The sequence below is a fragment of the Scyliorhinus torazame genome, chromosome 3, assembly GCF_047496885.1.
Source record: "Scyliorhinus torazame isolate Kashiwa2021f chromosome 3, sScyTor2.1, whole genome shotgun sequence".
In the NCBI taxonomy this organism is placed as follows: Eukaryota; Metazoa; Chordata; class Chondrichthyes; order Carcharhiniformes; family Scyliorhinidae; genus Scyliorhinus; species Scyliorhinus torazame.
The window spans coordinates 44,786,563-44,812,620 of record NC_092709.1 but is presented as its reverse complement, the minus strand read 5'-3'; the positions used below and the strand labels follow the sequence as shown (position 1 = coordinate 44,812,620).

General features: G+C 48.8%; 1 protein-coding gene across 1 annotated transcript in view; it reads right to left on the bottom strand.

Moving 5' to 3' along the window:
- The window catches only part of mgst2 (microsomal glutathione S-transferase 2), a 65,460-nt gene that overhangs the window by 1,169 nt on the left and 38,233 nt on the right, over positions 1-26,058 (bottom strand). Inside the window, exon 4 of the mRNA XM_072495602.1 lies at positions 8,028-8,109. Coding sequence (XP_072351703.1) covers positions 8,028-8,109 — 82 coding nt within the window. The remainder of the gene's footprint in view (positions 1-8,027; positions 8,110-26,058) is intronic.

Here is a 26,058-nt window from a genome sequence, read left to right as displayed (position 1 = left end):
CTCCAGCCGAATACCCAAGGTCCCCAACATGGTGTTGGAAAAGACCTAAAAGCTTCCCAGTTTAGGACAAGATTAAAACATGTGCATATGATTCGCCAGCTCCCTACAGCAACGTTCACACCTATCCTTCACCCCCGAGAATAAATCACTCATCCCTGGTCAAGTGAACATTGTGTACCACTTTGAACTAGATCAAGCTGAGCCTAGCACAAGAGGAGGTGGAGTTGACCCTGTGAAGTGCCTCACTCCATACCCCACCCCAATCACACACCAGACCCAGCTCCCCCCCACCCCCCCCCCCCCTCCCCCCCCCCCCCCTCCCCCCCCACACACACACGCTCCCTCCCCCCCACTTTCTCTTTACTTCCTCCAATGAAGCCTGCCCTGTCAACAGGATCTGGCTACAGATATCTGAAATCCTCCCCTCGCCCAACTCAGCCAGACACAGGACCCTATCCAAGAGCGAGGGCGACCGTGCCAGAGGAAATTAAGGAATTTATTTCCGCAAAAAAATCGCAAACCTGTAAGTACCTAAAGACATTAGTTCTCAGAAGCTGAAACGTGTCCAACAACTCATCCATACTGGCAAACCTCCCTTCAATAAACATGTCCCCAGAGACTTCCGGGTGCGGCGATGACCAGCTGAGTCGCACGTTTCGGCAGCTCCCGGTGAAACAAACTTTTGGGCTCTTGATAGGAGCCCCAACGGCAATTTTGACGGCTAAAAACACTGTGCGGTAAACCAGAAGGGAATCCCCCCTGGATACGGATGAAAAAAGGAGGAGAAAGTGGCCGGATTGCAGTGGATCCTTTAGAACAGCGGCAAGGAAGGCAAGCAAAAACCAAGATGGCGTCGGAAGGTGGCAGTTTAACATGGGGCCCTGAACAACAAGAGTTCTTGAAATGCTGTGTGGAAGAGCTCAAAAAGGAAATGAAGAAAGAGCTGTTGGCCCCGATACTACAGGCGATCGAAGGGCTAAAGGAGGAACAAAAGACCCAGGAGCGGGAGCTTCGGGTCGTGAAGGTAAAGGCAGCCGAGAATGAGGACGACATACAGGGCCTGGTGGTGAAGACGGAGACGCATGAGGCACATCAGAAACGATGTGTGGAAAGGTTGGAGGCACCGGAGAACAACGCAAGGAGGAACAACCTGAGGATTCTTGGTCTTCCTGAAGGTGCGGAGGGAGCAGACGTCGGGGCATATGTGAGCACGATGCTGCACTCGTTAATGGGAGCGGAGGCCCCGGCGGGTCCGTTGGAGGTGGAGGGAGCATACCGAGTGATGGCGCGAGGACCGAGAGCAGGAGAAATTCCCAGAGCCATAGTGGTGAGATTCCTCCGTTTTAAGGATAGAGAAATGGTCCTTAGATGGGCAAAGAAAACTCGGAGCAGTAAATGGGAGAACGCGGTGATCCGCGTTTATCAAGACTGGAGTGCGGAGGTGGCGAGAAGGAGGGCGAGCTTTAATCGGGCCAAGGCGGTGCTTCATAAAAAGAAGATAAAATTTGGAATGCTGCAACCGGCAAGACTGTGGGTCACATATCGAGGGAGGCACCACTACTTTGAGACGGCGGATGAAGCGTGGACTTTTATTGTGGAAGAAAAACTGGAATGAGCGGGTTATTACAAAGAACGTTTGAACAAAGTGGTGGGGCGAATGTGGGGGGCGAAGAGGGGGGTTAAAAAGGGGGGAAAGAGGAGTTTTAAGTACTAATCCTGCGATGTGGTAACTTTTCTCTCTTCCACAGGTGGTGATGGGGGGAGGAGGGGAGGTGGAGGAGATGGGGCGTTGGCCATTGGGGGCGGGGCCAAGGGAGAAGCACGGGCTTGGTTCCCGCGCTATGATAATCATGGCGGGAATAGAGAAGCAGGAAGGAGGGGGCGTCGCACGGTGCGAGCCGAGGTCACGGGGGGAAGCCGAGGTCGGCCAGAGTTTGCTGACTTCTGGGAACAACATGGGGGGAGTAATTACGCTAGCGGGGGATCTAGCGGGGGGGGGGTGGGAGGGGGGAATTACTGGGTTGCTGCTGCTGGGGAGAGGGGGGAGCTGGTATGGGAGGGGATGGGCGGGGGGGGGCACCGCCTGGGGGAGATACAGCTGCGTGGGAACCGGGTGAGGAGCTGGAAAAAGGGGATGGCTAATCGACAAGGGGGGGGGGGGGGTAGGAAGCCCCCCAACCCGGCTGATCACGTGGAACGTGAGAGGGCTGAACGGGCCGATAAAGAGGGCACGGGTACTCGCACACCTTAAGAAACTTAAGGCAGATGTGGTTATGTTACAGGAAACGCACCTGAAACTGATAGACCAGGTTAGGCTACGCAAAGGATGGGTGGGGCAGGTGTTCCATTCGGGGCTAGATGCGAAAAACAGGGGGGTGGCTATATTAGTGGGGAAGCGGGTAATATTCGAGGCAAAGACTATAGTGGCGGATAACGGGGGCAGATACGTGATGGTGAGTGGCAAACTACAGGGGAAGACGGTGGTTTTGGTAAACGTATATGCCCCGAACTGGGATGATGCCAATTTTATGAGGCGGATGCTAGGACGCATTCCGGACCTAGAGATGGGAAAGCTGATAATGGGGGGAGATTTTAATACGGTGTTGGAACCAGGGCTGGATAGGTCGAAGTCCAGGACTGGAAGGAGGCCGGCAGCAGCCAAGGTACTTATAGATTTTATGGAGCAGATGGGAGGTGTAGACCCGTGGAGATTTAGCAGACCTAGGAGTAAAGAGTTCTCGTTTTTCTCCTATGTCCATAAAGTCTACTCGCGAATAGACTTTTTTGTGCTGGGAAGGGCGTTGATCCCGAAGGTGAGGGGAACGGAGTATACGGCTATAGCCATTTCGGATCATGCTCCACACTGGGTAGACTTGGAGATAGGGGAGGAAACAGGAGGGCGCCCACCCTGGAGAATGGACATGGGACTAATGGCAGATGAGGGGGTGTGTCTAAGGGTGAGGGGGTGCATTGAAAAGTACTTGGAACTCAATGATAATGGGGAGGTCCAGGTGGGAGTGGTCTGGGAGGTGCTGAAGGCGGTGGTTAGAGGGGAGCTGATATCAATAAGGGCACATAAAGGGAAGCAGGAGAGTAAGGAACGGGAGCGGTTGCTGCAAGAACTTTTGAGGGTGGACAGACAATATGCGGAAGCACCGGAGGAGGGACTGTACAGGGAAAGGCAAAGGCTACAAGTAGAATTTGACTTGCTGACTACGGGCACTGCAGAGGCACAATGGAGGAAGGCACAGGGTGTACAGTACGAATATGGGGAGAAGGCGAGCAGGTTGCTGGCACACCAATTGAGGAAAAGGGGAGCAGCAAGGGAAATAGGGGGAGTAAGGGATGAGGAAGGAGAGATGGAGCGGGGAGCGGAGAGAGTGAATGGAGTGTTCAAGGCATTTTATAAAAAATTATATGAAGCTCAACCCCCGGATGGGAGGGAGAGAATGATGGGCTTCTTGGATCGGCTGGAATTTCCCAAGGTGGAAGAGCAGGAAAGGGTGGGACTGGGAGCACAGATCGAGGTAGAAGAAGTGGTGAAAGGAATTAGGAGCATGCAGGCGGGAAAGGCCCCAGGACCGGATGGATTCCCAGTCGAATTCTATAGAAAATACGTGGACTTGCTCGCCCCGGTATTGACGAGGACCTTTAATGAGGCAAAGGAAAGGGGACAACTGCCCCCGACTATGTCTGAAGCAACGATATCGCTTCTCTTAAAGAAGGAAAAGGACCCGCTACAATGCGGGTCCTATAGACCTATTTCCCTCCTAAATGTAGATGCCAAGATCCTGGCCAAGGTAATGGCAATGAGAATAGAGGAATGTGTCCCGGGGGTAGTCCACGAGGACCAAACTGGGTTTGTGAAGGGGAGACAGCTGAACACGAATATACAGAGGCTGTTAGGGGTAATGATGATGGCCCCACCAGAGGGGGAAACGGAGATAGTAGTGGCGATGGATGCCAAGAAAGCATTTGATAGAGTGGAGTGGGATTATTTGTGGGAGGTGTTGAGGAGATTTGGTTTTGGAGAGGGGTATGTTAGATGGGTGCAGCTGTTGTATAGGGCCCCGATGGCGAGCGTGGTCACGAATGGATGGAGATCTGCATATTTTCGGCTCCATAGAGGGACAAGGCAGGGATGCCCTCTGTCCCCATTATTGTTTGCACTGGCGATTGAGCCCCTGGCGATAGCGTTGAGGGGTTCCAAGAAGTGGAGGGGAGTACTTAGAGGAGGAGAAGAACACCGGGTATCTTTGTGTGCGGACGATTTGCTACTATACGTGGCAGACCCGGCGGAGGGGATGCCAGAAATAATGCGGATACTTGGGGAGTTTCGGGATTTTTCAGGGTATAAATTGAACATGGGGAAAAGTGAGTTGTTTGTGGTGCATCCAAGGGAGCAGAGTAGAGAAATAGAGGACCTACCGTTGAGGAAGGTAACAAGGGACTTTCGTTACCTGGGGATCCAGATAGCCAAGAATTGGGGCACATTGCATAGGTTAAATTTAACGCGGTTGGTGGAACAAATGGAGGAGGATTTCAAGAGATGGGATATGGTATCTCTGTCACTGGCAGGGAGGGTGCAGGCGGTTAAGATGGTGGTCCTCCCGAGATTCCTCTTTGTGTTTCAGTGCCTCCCGGTGGTGATCACGAAGGCTTTTTTAAAAAGGATTGAAAAGAGCATCATGGGTTTTGTGTGGGCCGGGAAGACCCCGAGAGTGAGGAAGGGATTCTTACAGCGTAGCAGGGATAGGGGGGGGGGGGGGCTGGCACTACCGAGCCCAAGTGAGTATTATTGGGCCGCTAATATTTCAATGGTGAGTAAGTGGATGGGAGAGGAGGAGGGAGCGGCGTGGAAGAGATTAGAGAGGGCGTCCTGTAGGGGGACTAGCCTACAGGCTATGGTGACAGCCCCATTGCCGTTCTCACCGAGGAACTACACCACAAGCCCGGTGGTGGTGGCTACACTGAAGATTTGGGGACAGTGGAGACAGCATAGGGGAAAGACTGGAGCCTTGGGGGGGTCCCCGATAAGAAACAACCATAGGTTTGCCCCGGGGGGAATGGATGGGGGATATGGAATGTGGGAAAGAGCAGGAATAACGCAACTGAAAGGTCTGTTTGTGGATGGGAAGTTCGCGAGTCTGGGAGCGCTGACCGAGAAATATGGGTTGCCCCAAGGGAATGCATTCAGGTATATGCAACTGAGGGCTTTTGCGAGGCAACAGGTGAGGGAATTCCCGCAGCACCCGACACAAGAGGTGCAGGACAGAGTGATCTCAAAGACATGGGTGGGGGATGGTAAGGTGTCAGATATATATAGGGAAATGAGGGACGAAGGGGAGACTATGGTAGATGAACTAAAAGGGAAATGGGAAGACGAGCTGGGGGAGGAGATCGAGGAGGGGCTGTGGGCAGATGCTCTAAGCAGGGTAAACTCGTCGTCCTCGTGTGCCAGGCTAAGCCTGATTCAGTTTAAGGTATTACACAGGGCGCATATGACTGGAGCACGGCTCAGTAAATTTTTTGGGGTGGAGGATAGGTGTGCGAGGTGCTCGAGAAGCCCAGCGAATCATACCCATATTTTTTGGTCATTCCCGGCACTACAGGGGTTTTGGATGGGGGTGACAAAGGTGCTTTCAAAAGTAGTGGGGGTCCGGGTCGAACTAAGCTGGGGGTTGGCTATATTTGGGGTTGCACAAGAGCCGGGAGTGCAGGAGGTGAGAGAGGCCGATGTTTTGGCCTTTGCGTCCCTAGTAGCCCGGCGCAGGATATTGTTAATGTGGAAAGAAGCCAAGCCCCCGGGGGTGGAGACCTGGATAAATGACATGGCAGGGTTTATAAAGCTAGAGCGGATTAAGTTTGTTCTAAGGGGGTCGGCTCAAGGGTTCACCAGGCGGTGGCAACCATTCGTCGAATACCTCGCAGAAAGATAGATGGAATGGAAAAAAGAAGGCAGCAGCAGCAGGCCAGGATCGGGGGGGGGGGGGGGGGGGAGGAGGAACCAGAAGGACTCTCAGGGTTGTTAATATATACTGTATAATATGTATAGGTCGTTGCGACAGATAAATATATATTGGACTGTTAAATTATATTTTTGGAGAGTGTTACTTGTGATAAGGCAGTTGCCAATTAGGGTTAGTTTTCATTTTTGTTATTTATTATTTATTCATTTTTTGTTTATAAAATAGGTCATTGTTATTTGTGTTGTTATAATATTGTGTAAAGGATGCACAATGTACTGTGTTGGTTGACCAAAAATTTTCAATAAAATATTTATTTAAAAAAATAAATAAACATGTCCCCAAACCTGTCCAACCCCTTTCTCCCCCAAGCACTGAACGACAAATCCAATGGCTCACAAGGACTCAGAGGAATATTTATCAATTATGGTCGTCTCAGATGTTAGCTGAACTCAGCCAGTGATTTAAAAAAATATATAAATTTGAAGTACCCAATTGTTTTTATTCCCCAATTAAGGGGCAATTTAGTGTGGCCAATCTACCTAACCAGCCCATCTTTGGGTTGTGAGGGTGAGACCCATGCAGATACGGCGAGAATGTGCAAACTCCGCATGGACAGTGATCCGGAGCCGGGATCGAACCAGGGTCCTTGGCACCATGAGGCAGCAGTGCTAACCACTGCGCCACCGTGGGCCCTCCCTCAGCCAGCGATATTGTTGGGGGTCAAGACAATTCTCTCTACTGTTCCTAGGCAGGGAAAGAGGGAAAACTGCAAAAACAAAATCAGTTTCCTTTCTTTAAGACTAGGAATTCTTCCTGGCAAGTGTATGGAGTGGAAATCAGGCGGGAATACAAATTTAGCTGTGATGCCAGTCAGTCGGCAGCTTCTGGTTGCACAGACACAAAACGGTCACTGCAATGAGGCACCAAACTTTAGTCAGCATCATTTAATCTGAGCCTTGGTGAAATGGTAGCATCCTTACCTATAACTCAGAATGTTATGGGCTGAAGCCCCAGTCCTGAAGCTCAAGCACCTAATCTAGACTGGTGCTCTAGAGAGGCACAGGGGGAACTCTGTACTGTCGGAGATGCCTTTCAGATAAGATGGTAAACCAAGACCCCGACTGGCCTCTTAGGTGGACATAAAGATCCCATTGCACCACTTGAAAAGAATGCGAGATCCTCCATTGTGTGGCCAATATTTTATCATTTATTAGTGGGACCTGGTTGGGCCTTAATTAGCTGCTTAGTTTCCTGCCTATATGGGGTTGGGGCTACTGTTCCCAGCTTCACACTCAACCAAGGTATTTAACTTTCCTTTTTTAAAAAAAACTTAAGAGTATCGAATTATTTTTTTCTAATTCAGGGGCATTTTAAAAGCGTGGCCAATCCACCTATTCTGCACATCTTTGGGTTGTGGGGGATGAAACCCACGCAGACACAGGGAGAATATGCAAACCCCACATGGACAGTGACCCAGGGCCGGGATTCGAACCGGGATCCTCACCGCCGAAGGCAGCAGTGCTAACCACGGTGCCACCGTGCCGCCCTGGTATTTAACTTCCTTGTTGTCACTTCCTTTGAATGCAGCTGGTGAGGGTGAAGGTTTTTTAGTCCCATCCCAATATGACAAATGATGTACTTCCAGTGGGAGATGTGCTCACGCTTCTTACCTTCCATTTTAGGACCTTAGTTAGACTGGGCTCTGTGGACCGATTTCTTGGCCAACATTCGACATGTTCTGAAATGAACTGGGGTATCGCAGGAATTTGGAACTGACAACTAAATGCTTCATACATAACAAATGATAACTGGTTTATGATCATGGCAGAGACGTTACATTGGAGCCAGTCAACTTTCTGTTCTTTCTCTGCCCACCACAAAAGACAGGGAGTAGGAGAATATTGCAGGCCGAGTTAGCATGGATCTTTTTCCATACAGTCCCAAACTGGGGGCAAATAGCAGAGGCCTGAGAGCAAATTACACATCTGTCCTTTCAGGGGAGAGGATGTACAACATGAGAGAGAAAAGAAATTCACTAAGAAAAACTTAACCTCATACCTTCCCATTGTCGACTCCTTATATCCCGTGAAGTACACGTGCCGGCCAAACAGGTAGATAAGACCAAAGACTGAGGCAACTTCTGAATGGAGGAAAGTCACAAAAATATAACCTTTGTAATTAAAATCAGCCATTTAAAATCAAACAAATCTTACTACATTTGACCAATGTTGCAATTGTTTCATCGTTTCAGCAACCCAAGATCAAATACAGAAAGTTGTGGCAAGTTGTGTGGTAAATCCCGCCCAAAGGCCTGAGCTTCCCGGCCGTTCACGCCGGTGAAATAGCCGGTCCCAGGCTTCACCGTGGCAAGGGTGCATTCAACGGGAAACCCTGTTGACAAGAGCAGGACCAGAGGTTCCCGCTGCCGGCTAATGCCGGGCCACCTCCCGCCATCGTGAAACACGTGGTGGGTGGGTCGGTAAATCCCGCCCAATATTTATTTTGCATGTTTCATGTAAGGAGATGTACAATGATCATGAAGACGGTTAGTTTCTGACTTTGGAGATCATGTTCATTGAAATACAGCAATCAGTCCCTCCAACGTCTACGGATTTGCACATGGCCCGCCCACCCTGCCGCTGGGCAACACACAAGGAACTGACTTCGGCGGGGCCGCAAAATCCTGCCCAGGGTGTATTTATTATTTGAATGACATTGCTCACCAATGAAGAGTTTAAACTAAAATGCTTTTGTCCTGGGTGACGGGCAGAATTTTCCGTCACCTACCCAGGGCGTGTTTTGTGGCAATGGGGACGGCCTGCCATGCGCCAGTGGCGTGATCTTCCGGTCCTGCCATTGTCTACGGGGTTTCCCGTTGTTCGCACTCTATGCCGCTGGGGAACCCATGGTGAGGGGCTCGCTGTCGGCAGGGTGGGAAGATCCCGCCTGCAGGAATGTAAGGAAAATCCCACCCATTAACTTTAAAATAATTAGGTAAAGTGAGATAAGTTGTTTATGGTTGACCGATCTGATACGAATCGCTTCAGTTCTGGATAATGTTCTGTCCTGAACTCAATTGTTGAGCTACACTGCTCGCTGCCGATTGCCTCATCACCCTCCGGACTGAACTCAGCAAGATGAAAAAGACAATCAACCTGATATTGCCTGAATTGCTATCTCGGAAAATCACCACATCTCAATCACATAAGTGTTATGGTGCAGGAGGCGGCCATTTGGCCCATCGTGTCTGCACCAACTCCCCAAACTAACATTATGACTTAGTGTCATTCTCCTGCCTTTTCCCTGTAACTCTGGCACACTGTTTCTATTCAATAATCATCTCAGCCCGGTCAAATATCTTATTGAACCTGCCTCCACTATACTTCCAGGCAGTGCATTCCAGGTCCAAACCACTCATTATGTGAAAAAGCTTTTTCTCACACCACATTTGCTTCTTTTGCAAATCATTTTAAACCTGTGCCCTCTCATTCTTGACCGGTTATGAATGGGAATAGTTTGTCCCCATCTACTCTGTCCAGCCCCCTCATCATTTTGAACATCTCTATCAAATGTCCCCTTTGCCTTCTTCTCTCCAAGGGGAACAGTCCCAACTTCTCTAATATATCCTCAGAACTGAAGTATCTCATCCCGGGAACCATTCTTGTAAACCTCTTCTGCACTCTCTCCAATGCACTCACATTCTTCCTATAGTGTAGCATCCAGAACTGTACGCAATACTCCAGCTGAGGTTTTGTATAAGTTCAGTGCAAACTCCTTGCTGTTTCAGTCTGTGCCCCTTCAAAGGCTTCAAAGTGCAAGAGTATGGCTCATACAGGCACACCTGGACGGCACGTTGACACAGCAGTTAGCCCTGCTGCCTCACAGCGCCAGAACCGGGTTCGATTCCGGCCTTGGGTGACTGTCTGTGTGGAGTGTAGTAGGGAAAATGGAGCCTCAGAGGTACACTTGGGGCAGCGGGGAAAAACCTGCCTGGAAAGGAGTAAACTGATATTCTCCAAGAACCTAATCAAATTAGCATAGTACAAGCTAGCATGCCACAGGTAACACATCTTCCACTTTAGCGACAGGAACTAATAGGAAAGTGATCAGCCTGGCTCCGGCCTGTCTAGGAGAGACATTGTACAGATAGCTACATGCAAATATCAGGGACATGGAGCAGTTACCACCCCATCATGGACCGATTGTTTAGCCACGGTCTTTTATATCATAAAGCAGGTGGACAAGATGTATCTCCAAAACGATTAGGAGCAATGTATGTAAAACAGAATCAGTGTCATCTAATCGAGAACGATTGTAATCCCATCACGCTGCCGGTACCGATAATCGGTTGCATTGTGCTATTTGAATCACTCGTATCACGTTGAATAGTCAAAAATCAAAAAGGGCGACAGTACAAGGTACAGTGACTGAGGGGAGCTCAGTGAATAGGACCAGGAATACTAAAAGGAATAAAACGGGAAGTAAAAACATTAATGGTAAGCGATGCGGCAGGTTGTTACATGAAGATATGGGTTCAACGACAAGGAAAATTAGGAGAAAAGTTAAGAGGAAATATAACTTAGGAGAGGTTACTGTTCGAGGTGTTAGGATTCAAAACAGAGGTATAAAAGCCAACATAAGTGTACTTCTCCTGAATGCTCATAGTATTCGGAATAAGGTAAATGAGTTGATGGCGCAAATCATCGTGAATGAGTATGATTTAGTGGCTATTACTGAAACATGGTTAAAGGATGGTCACGACTGGGTGTTAAATATCCGAGGGTATCAAACTGTTCGGAAGGACAGAGTGAATGGTATGGGAGGTGGTGTAGCTCTGTTATTTAAGGATGACATCCGGGCAATAGTAAGGGATGACATTGGTGCTATGGAGGATAAGGTTGAATCCATTTGGGTGGAAATCAGGAATAGGAAGATGAAAAAGTCACTGAAAGGAGTAGTCTATAGGCCACCAAATAGTAACATTATGGTGGGGCAGGCAATAAAGAAATAACGGATGCATATAGAAATGGTACAGCAGTTATCATGGGGGATTTTAATCTACATGTCGATTGGTTTAACCAGGTCGGTCAAGGCAGCCTTGAGGAGAAGTTTATAGAATGTATCCGCGATAGTTTCCTAAAACAGTATGTAATGGAACCTACGAGGGAACAAGCGGTCCTAGATCTGGTCCTGTGTAATGAGACAGGATTGATTCATGATCTCATAGTTAGGGATCCTCTCGGAAGGAGCGATCACAATATGGTGGAATTTAAAATACAGGTGGAGAGTGAGAAGGTAAAATCAAACGCTAGTGTTTTGTGCTTAAACAAAGGAGATTACAATAGGATGAGAAAAGAACTAGCTAAGGTAGACTGGGAGCAAAGACTTTATGGTGAAACAGTTGAGGAACAGTGGAGAACCTTCCAAGCGATTTTTCACAGTGCTCAGCAAAGGTTTATACCAACAAAAAGGAAGGACGGTAGAAAGAGGGAAAATCGACCATGGATATCTAAGGAAATAAGGGAGAGTATCAAATTGAAGAAAAAAGCATACAAAGTGTCATAGTTTAGTGGGAGACTAGAGGACTGGGAAATCTTTAGGGGGCAACAGAAAGCTACTAAAAAAGCTATAAAGAAGAGTAAAATAGATTATGAGAGTAAACGTGCTCAGAATATAAAAACAGATAGTAAAAGTTTCAACAAATATATAAAACATAAAAGAGTGGTTAAGGTAAATATTGGTCCTTCAGTGGATGAGAAGGGAGATTTAATAATGGGAGATGAGGAAATGGCTGAGGAACTGAACAGGTTTTTTGGGTCGGTCTTCACAGTGGAAGACGTAAATAACAAACCAGTGACTGATAGAAATGAGGCTATGACAGGTGAGGACCTTGAGAAGATTGTTATCACTAAGGAGGTAGTGATGGGCAAGCTAATGGGGCTAAAGGTAGACAAGTCTCCTGACCCTGATGGAATGCATCCCAGAGTGCTAAAAGAGATGGCTAGGGAAATTGCAATGCACTAGTGATAATTTACCAAAATTCACTAGACTCTGGGGTGGTCCCGGCGGATTGGAAATTAGCAAACATGACCCCACTGTTTAAAAAAGAAGGTAGGCAGAAAGTGGGTAATTATAGGCCATCGAGCTTAACTTCGGTAGAAGGGAAGATGCTGGAATCTATCATCAAGGAAGAAATAGCGAGGCATTTGGATGGAAATTGTCCCGTTGGGCAGACGCAGCATGGGTTCATAAAGTGCAGGTCATGCCTAACTAATTTAGTGGAATTTTTTGAGGACATTACCAGTGCAGTAGATAACAGGGAGCCAATGGATGTGGTATATCTGGATTTCCAGAAAGCCTATGACAAGGTGCAAGGTGCCACACAAAAGGGTGCTGCATAAGATAAAGATGCATGGCATTATGGGGAAAGTAGTAGCATGGATAGAGGATTGGTTAATTAATAGAAAGCAAAGAGTGGGGATTAATGGGTGTTTCTCTGGTTGGCAATCAGTAGCTAGTGGTGTCCCTCAGGGAGCAGTGTTGGGCCCACAATTGTTCACAATTTACATAGATGATTTGGAGTTGGGGACCAAGGGCAATGTGTCCAAGTTTGCAGATGACACGAAGATGAGTCGTAAAGCAAAAAGTGCAGAGGATACTGGAAGTCTGCAGAGGGATTTGGGTAGGTTAAGTGAATGGGCTAGGGTCTGACAGATGGAATACAATGTTGACAAATGTGAGGTTATCCATTTTGGTAGGAATAACAGCAAAAAGGATTATTATTTTAATGATAAAATATTAAAACATGCTGCTGTGCAGAGAGACCTGGGTATGCTAGTGCACGAGTCGCAAAAAGTTGGTTTACAGGTGCAACAGGTGATTAAGAAAGCAAATGGAATTCTGTCCTTCATTGCTAGAGGGATGGAGTTTAAGACTAGGGAGGTTATGCTGCAATTGTATAAGGTGTTAGTGAGGCCATACCTGGAGTATTGTGTTCAGATTTGGTCTCCTTACTTGAGAAAGGACGTACTGGCACTGGAGGGTGTGCAGAGGAGATTCACTAGGTTAATCCCAGAGCTGAAGGGGTTGGATTACGAGGAGAGGTTGAGTAGACTGGGACTGTACTCGTTGGAATTTAGAAGGATGAGGGGGGATCTGATAGAAACATATAAAATTATGAAGGGAATAGATAGGATAGATGCAGGCAGGTTGTTTCCACTGGCGGGTGAAAGCAGAGCTAGGGGGCATAGCCTCAAAATAAGGGGAAGTAGATTTAGGACTTAGTTTAGGTGAACTTCTTCACCCAAAGGGTTGTGAATCTATGGAATTCCTTGCCCAGTGAAGCAGTAGAGGCTCCTTCATTAACTGTTTTAAAGATAAAGATCGATAGTTTTTTGAAGAATAAAGGGATTAAGGGTTATGGTGTTCGGGCCGGAAAGTGGAGTTGAGTCCACAAAAGATCAGCCATGATCTCATTGAATGGCGGAGCAGGCTCGAGGGGCCAGATGGCCTACTCCTGTTCCTAGTTCTTATGTTCTTATGAATCATTTTGAATTACTCTGAATGAGCTGAAACAGTATAAAGAATTGTGTGGGGGCTTTGTTCAAGCAGAGCGACTTGGACCAAGCTGCAGGTACAGCAGCTGAGTTTAGTTCTCCTGCTTGCATGTGACATTAAAAGATGTTTTGTTAAAGTTTCCTAAGGTCTGAAGAACTCGACTCATCTAACTCCGCTAACAAGGAGTTTACACTTTCTCCCCGTGCCTGTGTGGGTTTCCTCCAGGTGCTCTGATTTCCTCCCACAGTCGAAAGATGTGCAGGCTAGGTGGGGATTCGGGGGTAAGGCAGGGGAGTGGGCCTAGCTAGGATGCTCCTTCAGAGGGTTGGTCCCGACTCAATGGGCCAAATGGCCTCCTTCTGCACGGTAGAGATTCTATGGAGCAACAAAGGAGGGCAGTCTGTGATGGAAATAGGACGATCAAGGGCTAGATAGGATAATACCACAGGTAAATATTGAAAAATGGCAAAAGTATTTAAGAATTATTTCATTTTGCTATTCACTTGACAAATCAAACAGGTAGACAAGGCATTGATTGAGTCATGAGATGAGCAATGAGAAAAGTTCATTTAAAATATAAAAAGGAGATGTATTCAATAATCTGATCAAACTGAACGAGCATAAAGTCCCTGATCCAGATGGATTGCATTCCTGTATTTGAAAAGAAGGAGCAGAGGTATTACTGCATATATTTAATTGTTAATTAGATAAATGTGTAATGCCAGGAGACTGGCAGATAGCTAATGCAATTCCTGTATTTAAGAAGGGACTGAACATGGCCAATAAATTATAGGCCAGTTAGCTTAACAACAGAGGTAGGAAAAATAATGGAATCCCTACGAAAGGAGACAGAAGAACATTTAGAGATGAAAATTAAAATCATTAATAGTCAGCATTAATTTCAAAAGGGAAAATCTTGCTTAGACAACCTTGTTGACTTTTTTGAGGAGGTAACAAGAGACAGTGGGCAATTGTAATGCAGCAGGTGTAATCTTCAAAGGGCTTTCAATGAAGTGCCCCATAATGAATAATAATGGGGAGCCAGGAGACAAGTGGCAAAATGGATTGTTAACTGGCCTAGAGACAAATTCGAGAATGGAAGTGGAGGGTAGTTTTCCAGAGTGACAGAAAGTGGGAAGTGGTCTTCCACAAGGATCCGTGTTAGGACCATGGCCATTCACACTGACAACTTGGACTTTGGAATCAAAAAGCCAACATCCAAATTTGCAGATGTCACCAAATTGGGAATGGGCATAGTTAGTCAATACGGAGGAGGATTGCAACAAATTACAAGAGGACATTAATAAAGTTACACGCTTGGCAAATAATTTCCAAATCAAATTGAACACAGAGAAACATGGGATAGTACAATTTGATAGAAAGAATAGACAGATCACTTATACAATTAATCACTGTCACAGGTTAGCAAGGCCAAAAAAAAAACCCACAAACCACTCGCCTTTATTTCTAGAGGGATAGAACTGAAAAGTAGGGAAGCTATGCCAAACCTGTAATGACCGTTGGATAGACCACACTTTAAAGTAGTGCGAGAAGTTCTTGTTGCCATATTATAAAGAGGATATTGAGGTGCTAAAGCGGCTGCAGAGAAGATTTCCATGGCTAATACAGGAAAGAGTATGTCAGAAAGGTTTGGCTGGCTGGTTCTCTTTTCTCTTGAAAAAAGACTTTAGGGGTGACCCAATAGAAGTCTTTAAACTTATGCAAGGTGTTGGTAGAATGGATACAGAGAGAAAGTTTATTTTTGTGGAGAAGAGCGTAACTGCAGGTCATCAATATAAGATAGTCACAACTTCCGGTGGCGGCCATGGAGTGAGTGGTCACACATTTGGTGGCTCCCGCTCAATGTGGATTTTGTTGGTCCTTCCCCAGCCGTATGGGGGGGCTTCTTGAGTACAAAAGGTGTGCGAGTGCCCAGGGAAGGTTATACTCCTCTGGTGAGATTGGTGTATGGATCAAAGGACCAGGAGCGCCACAAAAAAGAAAGAGCAGCTGGAACAGAGCAGTTTTTGTGGTGCGCCACAGGTTAAGATGGCAGAGGTTAAAGGGACAACGCTGCCCGCCCAGTGGTCACCGGAGCAACTGGTGGAGTTTTTAAATAATAAGTCCCAGCAGCACAGGAAGGAGGCCTCGGAAGTCCTAGCTAAGGTGGTGGAGCCGCTCAGAGCAGCGATTGAGAAAGTGGCGATACAGAAGGTGGAGGAGGCGGTGGGGGAGCACGAGGAGCGGATGGCCTCTTTGGCGGCGGTGTTGGGGATGGTGGTGGACAGCCAGAAGAGGCTGAGAGAAAAGTTGGAGGACCTGAAGAATCGTTCCAGAAGACAGGATTTAGGATAGTCAGGAATCCCAAGGACATTGAGGGAGAGGAGGCCACCAAGTACGTGACAAGGATGCTGGAGTACTTGATGGGCCTCTCGAGGTGGATCGGATGCACAGGGTGCTGAGGAGGAGGCCACAGGTGGGGAGCCGTCAAGGGCAATTGCTGTGCGGTTGCACCATTTCTTGGACAAGGAAAAGATTTTGAGATGGGCGAGGCAGACCAGGAGGTGCACCTGGGAAGGGAGTGAGCTGCGGGCCCACCAACACATGGGTGCGGAATTGACGAAGAGGACAGCTGGGATCAACCGGCTGAAGCTGCCCTCTTCAAGAGGGGAGTGAAGTTTGAGGTGCTGTACCTTGTCGGCTTGTGAGTGACTCATCAGAAGCAGGAGTTTTATTTTGAATCACCGGAGGAGGCGATGGACTTTATGAGAGACCATGGGAGGCGTGTGAGGACACTGAATTTTGTGTTTATGGTAGAATGTTCTGGATGGGTAGTTCGGGGTGGGTTTTGATGGGGAGCAGCGATGGCGAGTGTGCCTTTTGTTCTCCTTTGTTTGTTGGTGGGAGTGGGGGTGGGTTGGACTTGAGGGGCATCGGGAGGTTAGAGGCCTTGGGCCAGGTCACCATGCGAGCTGGGCAGCTAGTTGGCGGAAGTGAAGTGGGGGTTGTCAGGAGGAAGGCGTGGTGGGGGGGGGGGGGGGGGAAAATAGGGTTGCTTCTTTGTTTGAGGGTAGGGGGAGTTGCTGACATGGGTGAGATTGGTGTGGCGTAGTTGGGAAGGGAGAGATGGTGGTTGGACGTCCGAGGGCGGCCACGGTGGCATGCGTGACTCGAGATGGGGCCTGGCCCAAGAAGGGGTATGGCTGATCGGCAGGGGAGGGAGGTGGGGAGCCCCCTGTCCAGGCTGGTCAAGTGGAATGTGAGAGAGCTGAATGAGACGGTTAAACGGTCGCGTGTGTTCACACATCAGAGGAGTCTGAAGGCGGACGTGGCGTTTTTACAGGTGACGCACTTGAAGTTGGGGGATCAGACGAGGCTGAGGAGGGGATGGGTGGGGCAGGTGTTCCAATCGTGGCTGGTGTGAAGACGAGGGTAATGGCAGGGTTGGTCAATGAGAGGGTGGTGTTTAAGATGGGGAGCATTGTGGCCGTTCCAGGGGGTAGGTTTGTGGTGGTTAGTGGGAAGCTGGAGGGGATGCCGGTGGTCCTGGTAAACGTCCATGCCCGAATTAGGATGATATAGATTTTATGAGGTGGGTATTGGGGAGGATTCCGGATTTAGATACGCACTGGTTCATTATGGGGTGGGGGGGGGGGTTAATATGGTTGGACCCAAGCCTGGACTGGTCGAGCCCAAAGTCGTTGGGGGTGTTGGCAGTGGCAAGGGAGCAGAGGGGGTTCATGAAGCGCATGGGGGGGGCGGAACCCATGGAGGTTTGGGAGATCGGGGGTGAAGATGTTTTCATACTTGTCCAATGAGCATTGGGTGTATTCCCGGACTGACTTTTTCGTAATGGACAAGGTGCTGCTGGCAGGGGTGGCCAACTCGGGGTCTTCGGTGGTCGTGTCTCAGACCATGCGCCACATTGGGTGGATTTGCGGGAGGGTTCAGGGGGAGGCCCAACAGCCGCAGTGGAGGTTAGATGTGGGGCTATTGGCGGATGAGGGCGCGTGTGAGCGGGTGCAGGCTGCCATGCGGGGCTATGTAGGGGTGAATGATATGGGGGAGGTCACAGCCACCTGGCTGTGGGAGGCACTTGAGGCTGTAGTTAGAGGGGAGTTTATTTCGATTCAGGCGCATAGGGAGAGAGTGGAGTGGGAGGAGAGAGCTAGGCTGATCAATGAGATTTTGAAGGTGGACAGGAGGTACTCGGTGAGATGGAGTTTGGGTTAGTGTCTACGGGAAGGCAGTGAGGCAGCTGCAGAGGTCCAGGGAGGCAGTTTACAAGGACAGGGAGAAGGAGAGTACGGGGAGGAGGTAATATTGGATCCGGAGTGGGTGAATGGTGTATTTGAGGCCTTTTATAGGAGGTTTTAGAAGTCAGAGCCCCTGAGGGGGGTAAGAGAGGATGAGGTGGTTCCTGGATGGGTTGGAGTTTTCCAGGGGGGGGGGGGGGGGAAGGAGACGCGGGTTCAGGGCCTGGAGGCCCCGATTGGACTGTGGGAGGTGATGGGTGGCATGAGGGCGATGCAGGTGGGAAAGGCACCGGATCCAGACAGGTTCCCAGTGGAGTTTTAGAAAAAGTTTATGGTTCTGGGGCAGGGGGTTGCCTGGCTTTGCTGAATTTGATAAATTATTATTGGGCTGCAAACATCGCGATGGTGAGGAAATGGGCCGTGGAGGAGATATCGGTTTGGGGACGCGTGGAGACGGCATTGTGTTGTGGAACGAGTTTGAGGGCTTTGTTATTGGCAGCTTTGCCTGTCTCGTTGGCCTGGTAATCCGTTAGCCTAGCCTTCGAAGGTGTTGGTTTTGAGGGTATGGGGGCAGTGTAGGCAGCTGGGGTTAGAGGGTATGTCATTGGGGGTGCCTATTTGCGATGAGTTCCAAGCTGCCAGCGTGCAGTGCCAAGGTGCCCGCATTCCAGGGGGAGGGCCAGGGGGCCACCTTGCCCTATCCTTGGCCACCCAGGGGCCTCCGATGGCCTGGGGGCCCCCCGGGTGCTGTTCCATTTGCTCCACGCTTGTGTGGACCAGTATTGAATGGCGACCGGCTACAGTAAGGCCGGTAGATCTTGGGAGGCCGGTAGATACCAGGGGCGAGATTCTCCAACCCCCCCGCCGGGTTGGAGAATCACCGGGGGCTGGCGTGAATCCCGCCCCCGCCGGTTGCCGAATTCTCCGGCACCGGATATTCGGCGGGGGCAGGAATCGCGCCGCGCCGGTTGGCGCCCCCCCCCCCCGCGATTCTCCGGACCGGATGGGCCAAAGTCCCGCTGCTAAAATGCCTGTCCCGCTGGCGTAGATTAAACCACCTACCTTACCGGCGGGACAAGGCGGCGCGGGCAGGCTCCGGGGTCCTGGGGGGGTGCGGGGCGATCTGGCCCCGGGGGGTGCCCCCACGGTGGCCTGGCCCGCGATCGGGGCCCACCGATCCACGGGTGGGACTGTGCCGTGGGGGCACTCTTTTCCTTCCACCTTCGTCACGGTCTCCACCATGGCGGAGGCGGAAGAGACTCCCTCCACTGCGCATGCACGGGAATGCCGTCAGCGGCCGCTAACGCTCCCGCGCATGCACCGCCCGGAGATGTCATTTCCGCGCCAGCTGGCGGGGCACCAAAGGCCTTTTCCGCCAGTTGGCGGGGCGGAAATTAGTCCGGCGCGGGCCTTGCCCCTTAAGGTTGGGGCTCGGCCCCCCAAGATGCGGAGCATTCCGCACCTTTTGGGCAACACAATGCCCGACTGATTTGCGCCGTTTTGGGCACCAGTCGGCGGACATCGCGCCGATACCGGAGAATTTTGCCGCAGGTGAGTAGGCCTTTACGGCCTACATACGCAAGCACGGCTTGGTCCCACCCATTGTGGGCAGGTTCCTGATGGCACGAGGCATCGTGGCTGAGGGAAAGCCACGTCGTGCTCCCATTGGAGTGCGATATGGATGGTAGATTGCGCTCGTTTTTTCAGAAAGAGAAAGCTATTGATACGGCTTTGAAGAAAAGATCGGAGTCCCGACAAACCCATGAAGAAGCTCTGGCTGTATTTCTTCAGAAGCTGTTTCAGCTGGTTTCAGCTCCCCCTTGTTCTCAGACAAATCTGCACTGCTTTAAAAGACGATTAATCTCTTTTAACTGAGCTACAGTGAGAGCAAAACTGCTCAACGTCTGGGCACAGCTTTATTCAGATCAGAACTGAATTGCTTTCTACAAAATACCTGATACCTTAGCTCCACCCAGCAACGGCATCATCTTACCAAGCCTGAAATCAAATTAACTCCAGAGGGAATCCCCTTAATCAAAACAAAATTTCCATTAGCTCAAGCTTTTTACAATGTTTTAATGCCCTTGCTGCCAACCTATCAAACCCAGATTCTTTTAAAACATGACTGCAGCAGTCAAACATGCACTCACCCAGGTTTCTATCCCTTACTGCACCAAATACCTATAATACACGTGAAATTCCTACATCACACCCCACACTATTCACCAACCAATCTGGCCACCTGCAAAATTGCAGAATTTGTTCTCATATGGAATTTAAGAGTGAGAGAGAACATAAATGCCTGGAGGCTGTCCTGCAATTCATTAAAGTCATTGCTGTTCCTCTATCTCAACTCCACTTTCCTGTCCGATCCCCCATATTCCTTTTGAATGTGTAAGTCTGTGTGAGAGCGACTGAGTGTATGCAAGAGAGAGGGAGAGAGAGAGAGGGAGAGAGAGGGAGAGCATGTGTCGACAAGAGAGATAGAAAGGGAACTGACCCAGACGCTGTGCTTTTTTCCCCCCTCTTCATTCATGTGAAGAAGCATCTCACCTCTCCTTCAAAAACCTCGCTTCAAACTAATCTTTCACAACCTCACTCAAAGTAATTTTTGCAAAACAATGGCAAAGCCTTAACAGTAAAATTGTATAATTACAGTCAATTGCTGTGATGAATTCAATTGCACATGTAAATTTGATGGGTCACAAATTTGATGCTAGATTCACAAATGCTTCAATTATTGATTCATTTAATGCTTCACTGTGAATGCCAGTACTAACAATCTAATGTTGGATTTTTATCTATCTACCCTACAGAAGTCTTTCCTTGTCCTCTCAGTTTTGGGCTATGCATCCTGCTATTCAAACAGATCATCAGCCTGTCACAATCTGGCCCTGAATAGCACTTCCCCCTGTCTCCCTATCAGCTTCAGTGACGCAGTCACAAAACAAAGCCATCATTCCCACAGAAGCCACATTAACATTTGCATTAACAGGTTCCCACAAATGTCCTTTAATGTGAAACGCGAGGACTGCAGACAAAATGTTGCACAGCAGGCTATACATAAAAGTAATAATGTGACAGCTCATTTATTTTAGTATTGGTAGTAGATTTGGTATAAAAGTGACTAGTTAAATCTCAGCCTGTTATCATTCCCTTTTCAGCCTCTGTTAACTCATTGGTGGCAAATTAGATCAAGATACGATAAACTCCAGATATGTTTAGCCTCTTGGAAGCTAAAGCTTGGCACCTAAACATATTATTTGGAGTGAGATGTGGCGCATTTATCCTGGGCCACTAGTGGGAAACGAGTCAGAATATTCTTGTACAATGGGAGCATAGCCATATTAGCTTGTTATAGGCATATTATAGGCATTTCTGTCAAGCTGCTTACAACCTTGTACAAAAAAAGAGTCAATTTCAATTCCAAAGTTTTGGCAAAAAAATAATTCAAATATGCAAACTAATATTTTTGAATGACTGTTTCATATTATTCATTTTCATTAAACTGCACTGAATTCAAATGTCAGAAGAAGACTAACATCCTCCATCAAGCTGCAAGGGTAAGTTACCACCTCTCTCCTGGTATCATGTCTTCCACTCCACAAATTCCCACCCACTCCCCCCTCACAAATCTCACACTGACACTTTGCACCCCCCCACATCCAATCTTTGTGCTTGTTCCTCACACCCTCTGGCACCCCCTTCATGTCCAGTTGTGGTACCCACACATGCCACCTGCTTTAGATCCCCCCCAATCCATCAAGCGCGCATCTCACAATGCCCTCTCTTTGTCTCTGCAGGAGAAGATGTCCCATAATAAGTGGGAAAGGGTCAAGATGGGGAGGGGGGAGCGGAATACCAGCGCCCCCCCCCCCCGCACCTCCATTCCACTGCTACCCAAAAATTCACCTTGGAGGAGAGCTCCGAGGAGACCACCATCAAGGCGTAACAGTTGTCACCCCTGTCGTGTTGGGTGCTCTGCTACATAGACGAGCCAACACAGTTGCGGATGGTACAACTCAGTTTTATTACTAACAATATTAACATCTGTAAACTGGTTACTGTGGTTCGTTCATTACCCTCTAACCTGTGGACCCAGCCCTAACACTATCTTGGAGAAGCACTCAGCACATGGTGAATGTCTGAGTGGCTTGCTGTGAGCTCTGTGCCCTGAGCTGTCTCCTGCTGGAATGAGCGGGAAGTGTCGTGTTCCCCGTTTTATAGTGTGTATGCTCTTGCCTGTGATGTTGTGTGTGTATTGGTTGGTCCGTTGATCTGTCCATCAGTGTGTATGTGTGTTTTCACCATGATGTTTATCTGAATATCATAACAACCCCCACCTCCCACCAGTGCAGAGACACACACCTCGGGGGCGACATTAGTAGACAGGCTTCTGGGTCACAACCTGGTGATCACCAGACAGTTGCTGATGCACATCAGATGGAGGTAGGAACATTGAAGGCAATCAGCAGTCGGAGGTGTGCTGGATCCCGGAACACTGCTGAGTTCCAGTCAGATGCCGAACCTCTGGACAAGGTTATCCCAGAGCTGTTGCAGATGCTAGGACACGGCCGTGAGATTCAGGAGAGGATGTCAGTGATACTCAGGTGGGTGCAAAGCCGATTGAAGGAGTCCCAAAGTCTATGGGTGCAAGAGATGATGCCAACAATGCGTGGCACCAAGGCCAACACTGCTAAGTTGGCGACCGCAGTGGAAAGCCAGCAGCACGAGATCAGCATGTTGAGTGATGATGCCCTAGGCATGGCTCAGTCTGTGATGACTAAGGCTGGGGGCCTTGACATCCTATCCCAGTTGCTGAGGGACATGTCCCATACGCAGGTAGATATTGCCGGGGCACCGTAGAACGTGACCCAGTCGCTGAGGGTGTCAACACCATGGTGCAGACAACTGGGAGGCACCAGGACTGGCAGAGCTAGATGGTGCAGAGGCCTCTGGAGCTTGCCACAACCCAAAGATGTGCAGGTTAGGAGGATTGGCCACGCTAAATTGCCCCTTTTAAAAAAAATAATTGGGTACTCTAAATTAATTTTACATCTTGGGCCATCGCTGGCATCCCCCTTTGGGTTCTTCCTCGACCTGATGGGTGGCTGGGTCTTCAGGGTGTGCCACAGCCACCTGCACCTGGGGTGCTGCCTCCAGCCTGCCTTATCCGGTGTCTGGCCCCCTGGACTGCCACCAGCACCACGAGGGCAGCCTTTGCGGGACCGACATAACCAGCCATATTATTATATCTGTTAAGAACTGGAGAAGGAGAGAGACCGACAATTAGTTAGGGCTTCCATCCCGGGACCCTCCAATCCCCCAAGCCTCCCCCACCCTGATGTGTCCTGCCTTTTTAAGAGTGCTATCCAGCGAGCCAGTTGTGCTGGAGAACCTCACTCTTCACACTCAATCTCAGCCACATTAGGAGCCCCTAGACATCTGCCAGGAACATTAGGGGGGATCAAGCTCAGGTACCTTCCCCTGATCCACACACTCACACTTTGGTCGTGAGGATATCCCCAGTGCGGAAGCCCAGCTCAAGTGTTTGATTGTTGGCTGCTGCCTCTATGGGTGCTGACACTTCTAGAGGTCAGACAACTGTTCAGGCTTCAAAGTTTGATTGAAATGCAATGCAATCATCGCCTGAGACATGGCACGTGTACCCACGAGAAGCCACTTGACAATATTTTGTTCATTAAAATGGTCAACAGTAACAACATAACATTCCACATATCACACTAACCATTAAGCAACAAGGAAATGTCACCATGCGATATTGGTACCAATACAAAGCTATAGCAGCTCATTTTCACAAAAAAGCCAAACACAGTATCACCCCTCACACGTTCCTCAACAAAAACAGTTATCATGTCTAGGATTTTGTTGTAGAAATGATCTGTCCATCAATGTGTTACTTGTTCCACGTATCAGTGCCATTCTCCGTCCAGGTTCTCCCACACTGCCCAATCTCATCAGAACCAAATCCTGGCACCCACATATTGCACTGGCGCTCAAGGTGCAGTTGAACATCCTTGACTTCTAGTGTGTTTAACCCGTGGTGATGTGCCAGTTACATGCAGCACTCACCACGCCAGCAACAAAAGCATCAGAAATCTGTGAAAGCATTTCTTCAACGGTGTCATCAGGTGACCCATTTGAATCATTGTCGCGCACCAGGTCCCCTAGCGTCTTCTTGCTTCCAACCCAATTGCTTTCTGGGCTTAATATGTCCCCCTGAGCCCAGTGTTCCAGGACCCAGGTACCTTAAAAAAATTGTCCTTCTGTCCGTTTACAGAAAAGGAAGACCAGGCATTTGCAGCCACCAGCAGCAGCAATCAGAAAACAAAACGTGCAGCTGTGAAGTGCTCTCACAACTAACAAGGTAAATTCCTTATTAGCAATAGCCTTCAACTGTGAAGTTAGAGGCTGCTCACAGTTAAAGAGAGTTAAAGTGAGCTTCAGCATATAACCAGGAACATGGTTCTGTCCTGGAAGCTTTTGGTAGGACAGAGAGGCAGCAGTATAGTTGCCCCTGTTATGGGTCTCCACAATATTTAAAGATGGCTTGAAGGCCTCATGGATGAAAAGTCTCCTCCCCTCCCACTTGATCCCCGATCCCCAACCTGGAATGCTTCAGCGCCCCCCCCCCCAATAAAACCCATCCCTGAGGAGTGTCCCCCCAACCCCAAGCAATGAGGCAGCAGCTCCAGTGCCCTTGAGCTGCATGCCTGAAAATGGCTACTCACCTCCTCAGATCCCCTCAGCAGCCATTGAGCCAGCCCCAGATTTTTAAAAAGTACTAAACGGCACCCGTGTTATTTCGCACTGGGGAGCTGATCAATTCCCAGGAGGCCATTACATTCAATTCCAATCTCGCCGGTGAAATGGAAATTAATGCAAATTAGGGTTAATGACATGCTCGCCCTATTTGGGCATGATCCGGAACTCACCTGCGGGAGTGGTTTTGGCCTTTCCCGCCGGACATAATGTGGTGGTTAAATCGTGCCCATGGTGCCATGGGCACATAGATACTGGTTAGGACCACATAGAATGGCCATGGGGTGCCGAACCTGGGAGACACACACACACACACACACCACACACACACGGCCATGGGAGGTGGTATCTGGGAGCTTCTCATACTGGTGGAACTCTATCTCAGCACCAGTCAGAAACCTTGGGGCAGCAGAGGAGTTGTAAAAACTGTTAAAATATCAGAATGAGGAAAGCGGAGGGAGTGGGGATCAGCACGGCGGTACAGTGGTTAGCACTGCTGCCTCACGGCACCGAGGACCTGGGTTTGATCCTGGCCCCGGGCCACTGCCCGTGAGGAGTTTGCACATTCTCCCCGTTTCTGCATAGGTCTCACCCCCACAACCCAAAAAGATGTGCAGGGTAGGTGAATTGGCCATGCTAAATTGCCCCTTAAATGGAAAAAAAAATTGGGTACTCAGAAGAATGAGGAAAGGGCTATAAATAATTTTGATTAACTCATTTTCCCAACACTTGGATCAATGTCTATGATCTGGAACATTTAGTATTAAAATGGCCACTTGCTCAGAAGAAGCTTTGCACAATAGTTCCATAGGATGAAACAACTGAAAATTGATCAAATAAAGCACACCTCATTTGTCAATTTTCTGTGGGCTGAATCCTGCATGTGGCTTTACCAATTTTGAAACATACAAATTAAACAAGATATCCAAAAATCATTCATTCATATGGGAAAAATCTAATAGAACATACAGTGCAGAAGGAGGCCATTCGGCCCATCGAGTGCACCGACCCACTTAAGCCCTCACTTCAACCCTATCCCCTTAACCCAATAACCCCTCCTAACCTTTTTTTGGACACTAAGGGAAATTAAGCATGGCCAATCCACCTAACCTGCACATCTTTGGACTGTAGGAGGAAACCGGAGCACCCGGAGGAAACCCACGCAGACACGGGGAGAACGTGCAGACTCCGCACAGACAGTGACCCAGCAGGGAATCTAACCTGGGACCCTGGCGCTGTGAAGCCACAATGCTAACCATTATGCTACCGTGCTGCCCGGGAATGGGAAATTTTATGGGAAATATTTGACACCAGAGATATTTGTTTTAATGATAGTTAACTCCTAAATGAGTAGCGCAAGTACACATTTATAACAAACTTTCTTACAATTATTCTGACCTTCCCAGATGACTCATTTCATTCGCCTCACCAGATCTTTAGGTTCAAATTCTGCTGTGTGCTACCAGTAATGAACATAATTAATTCATTCACCA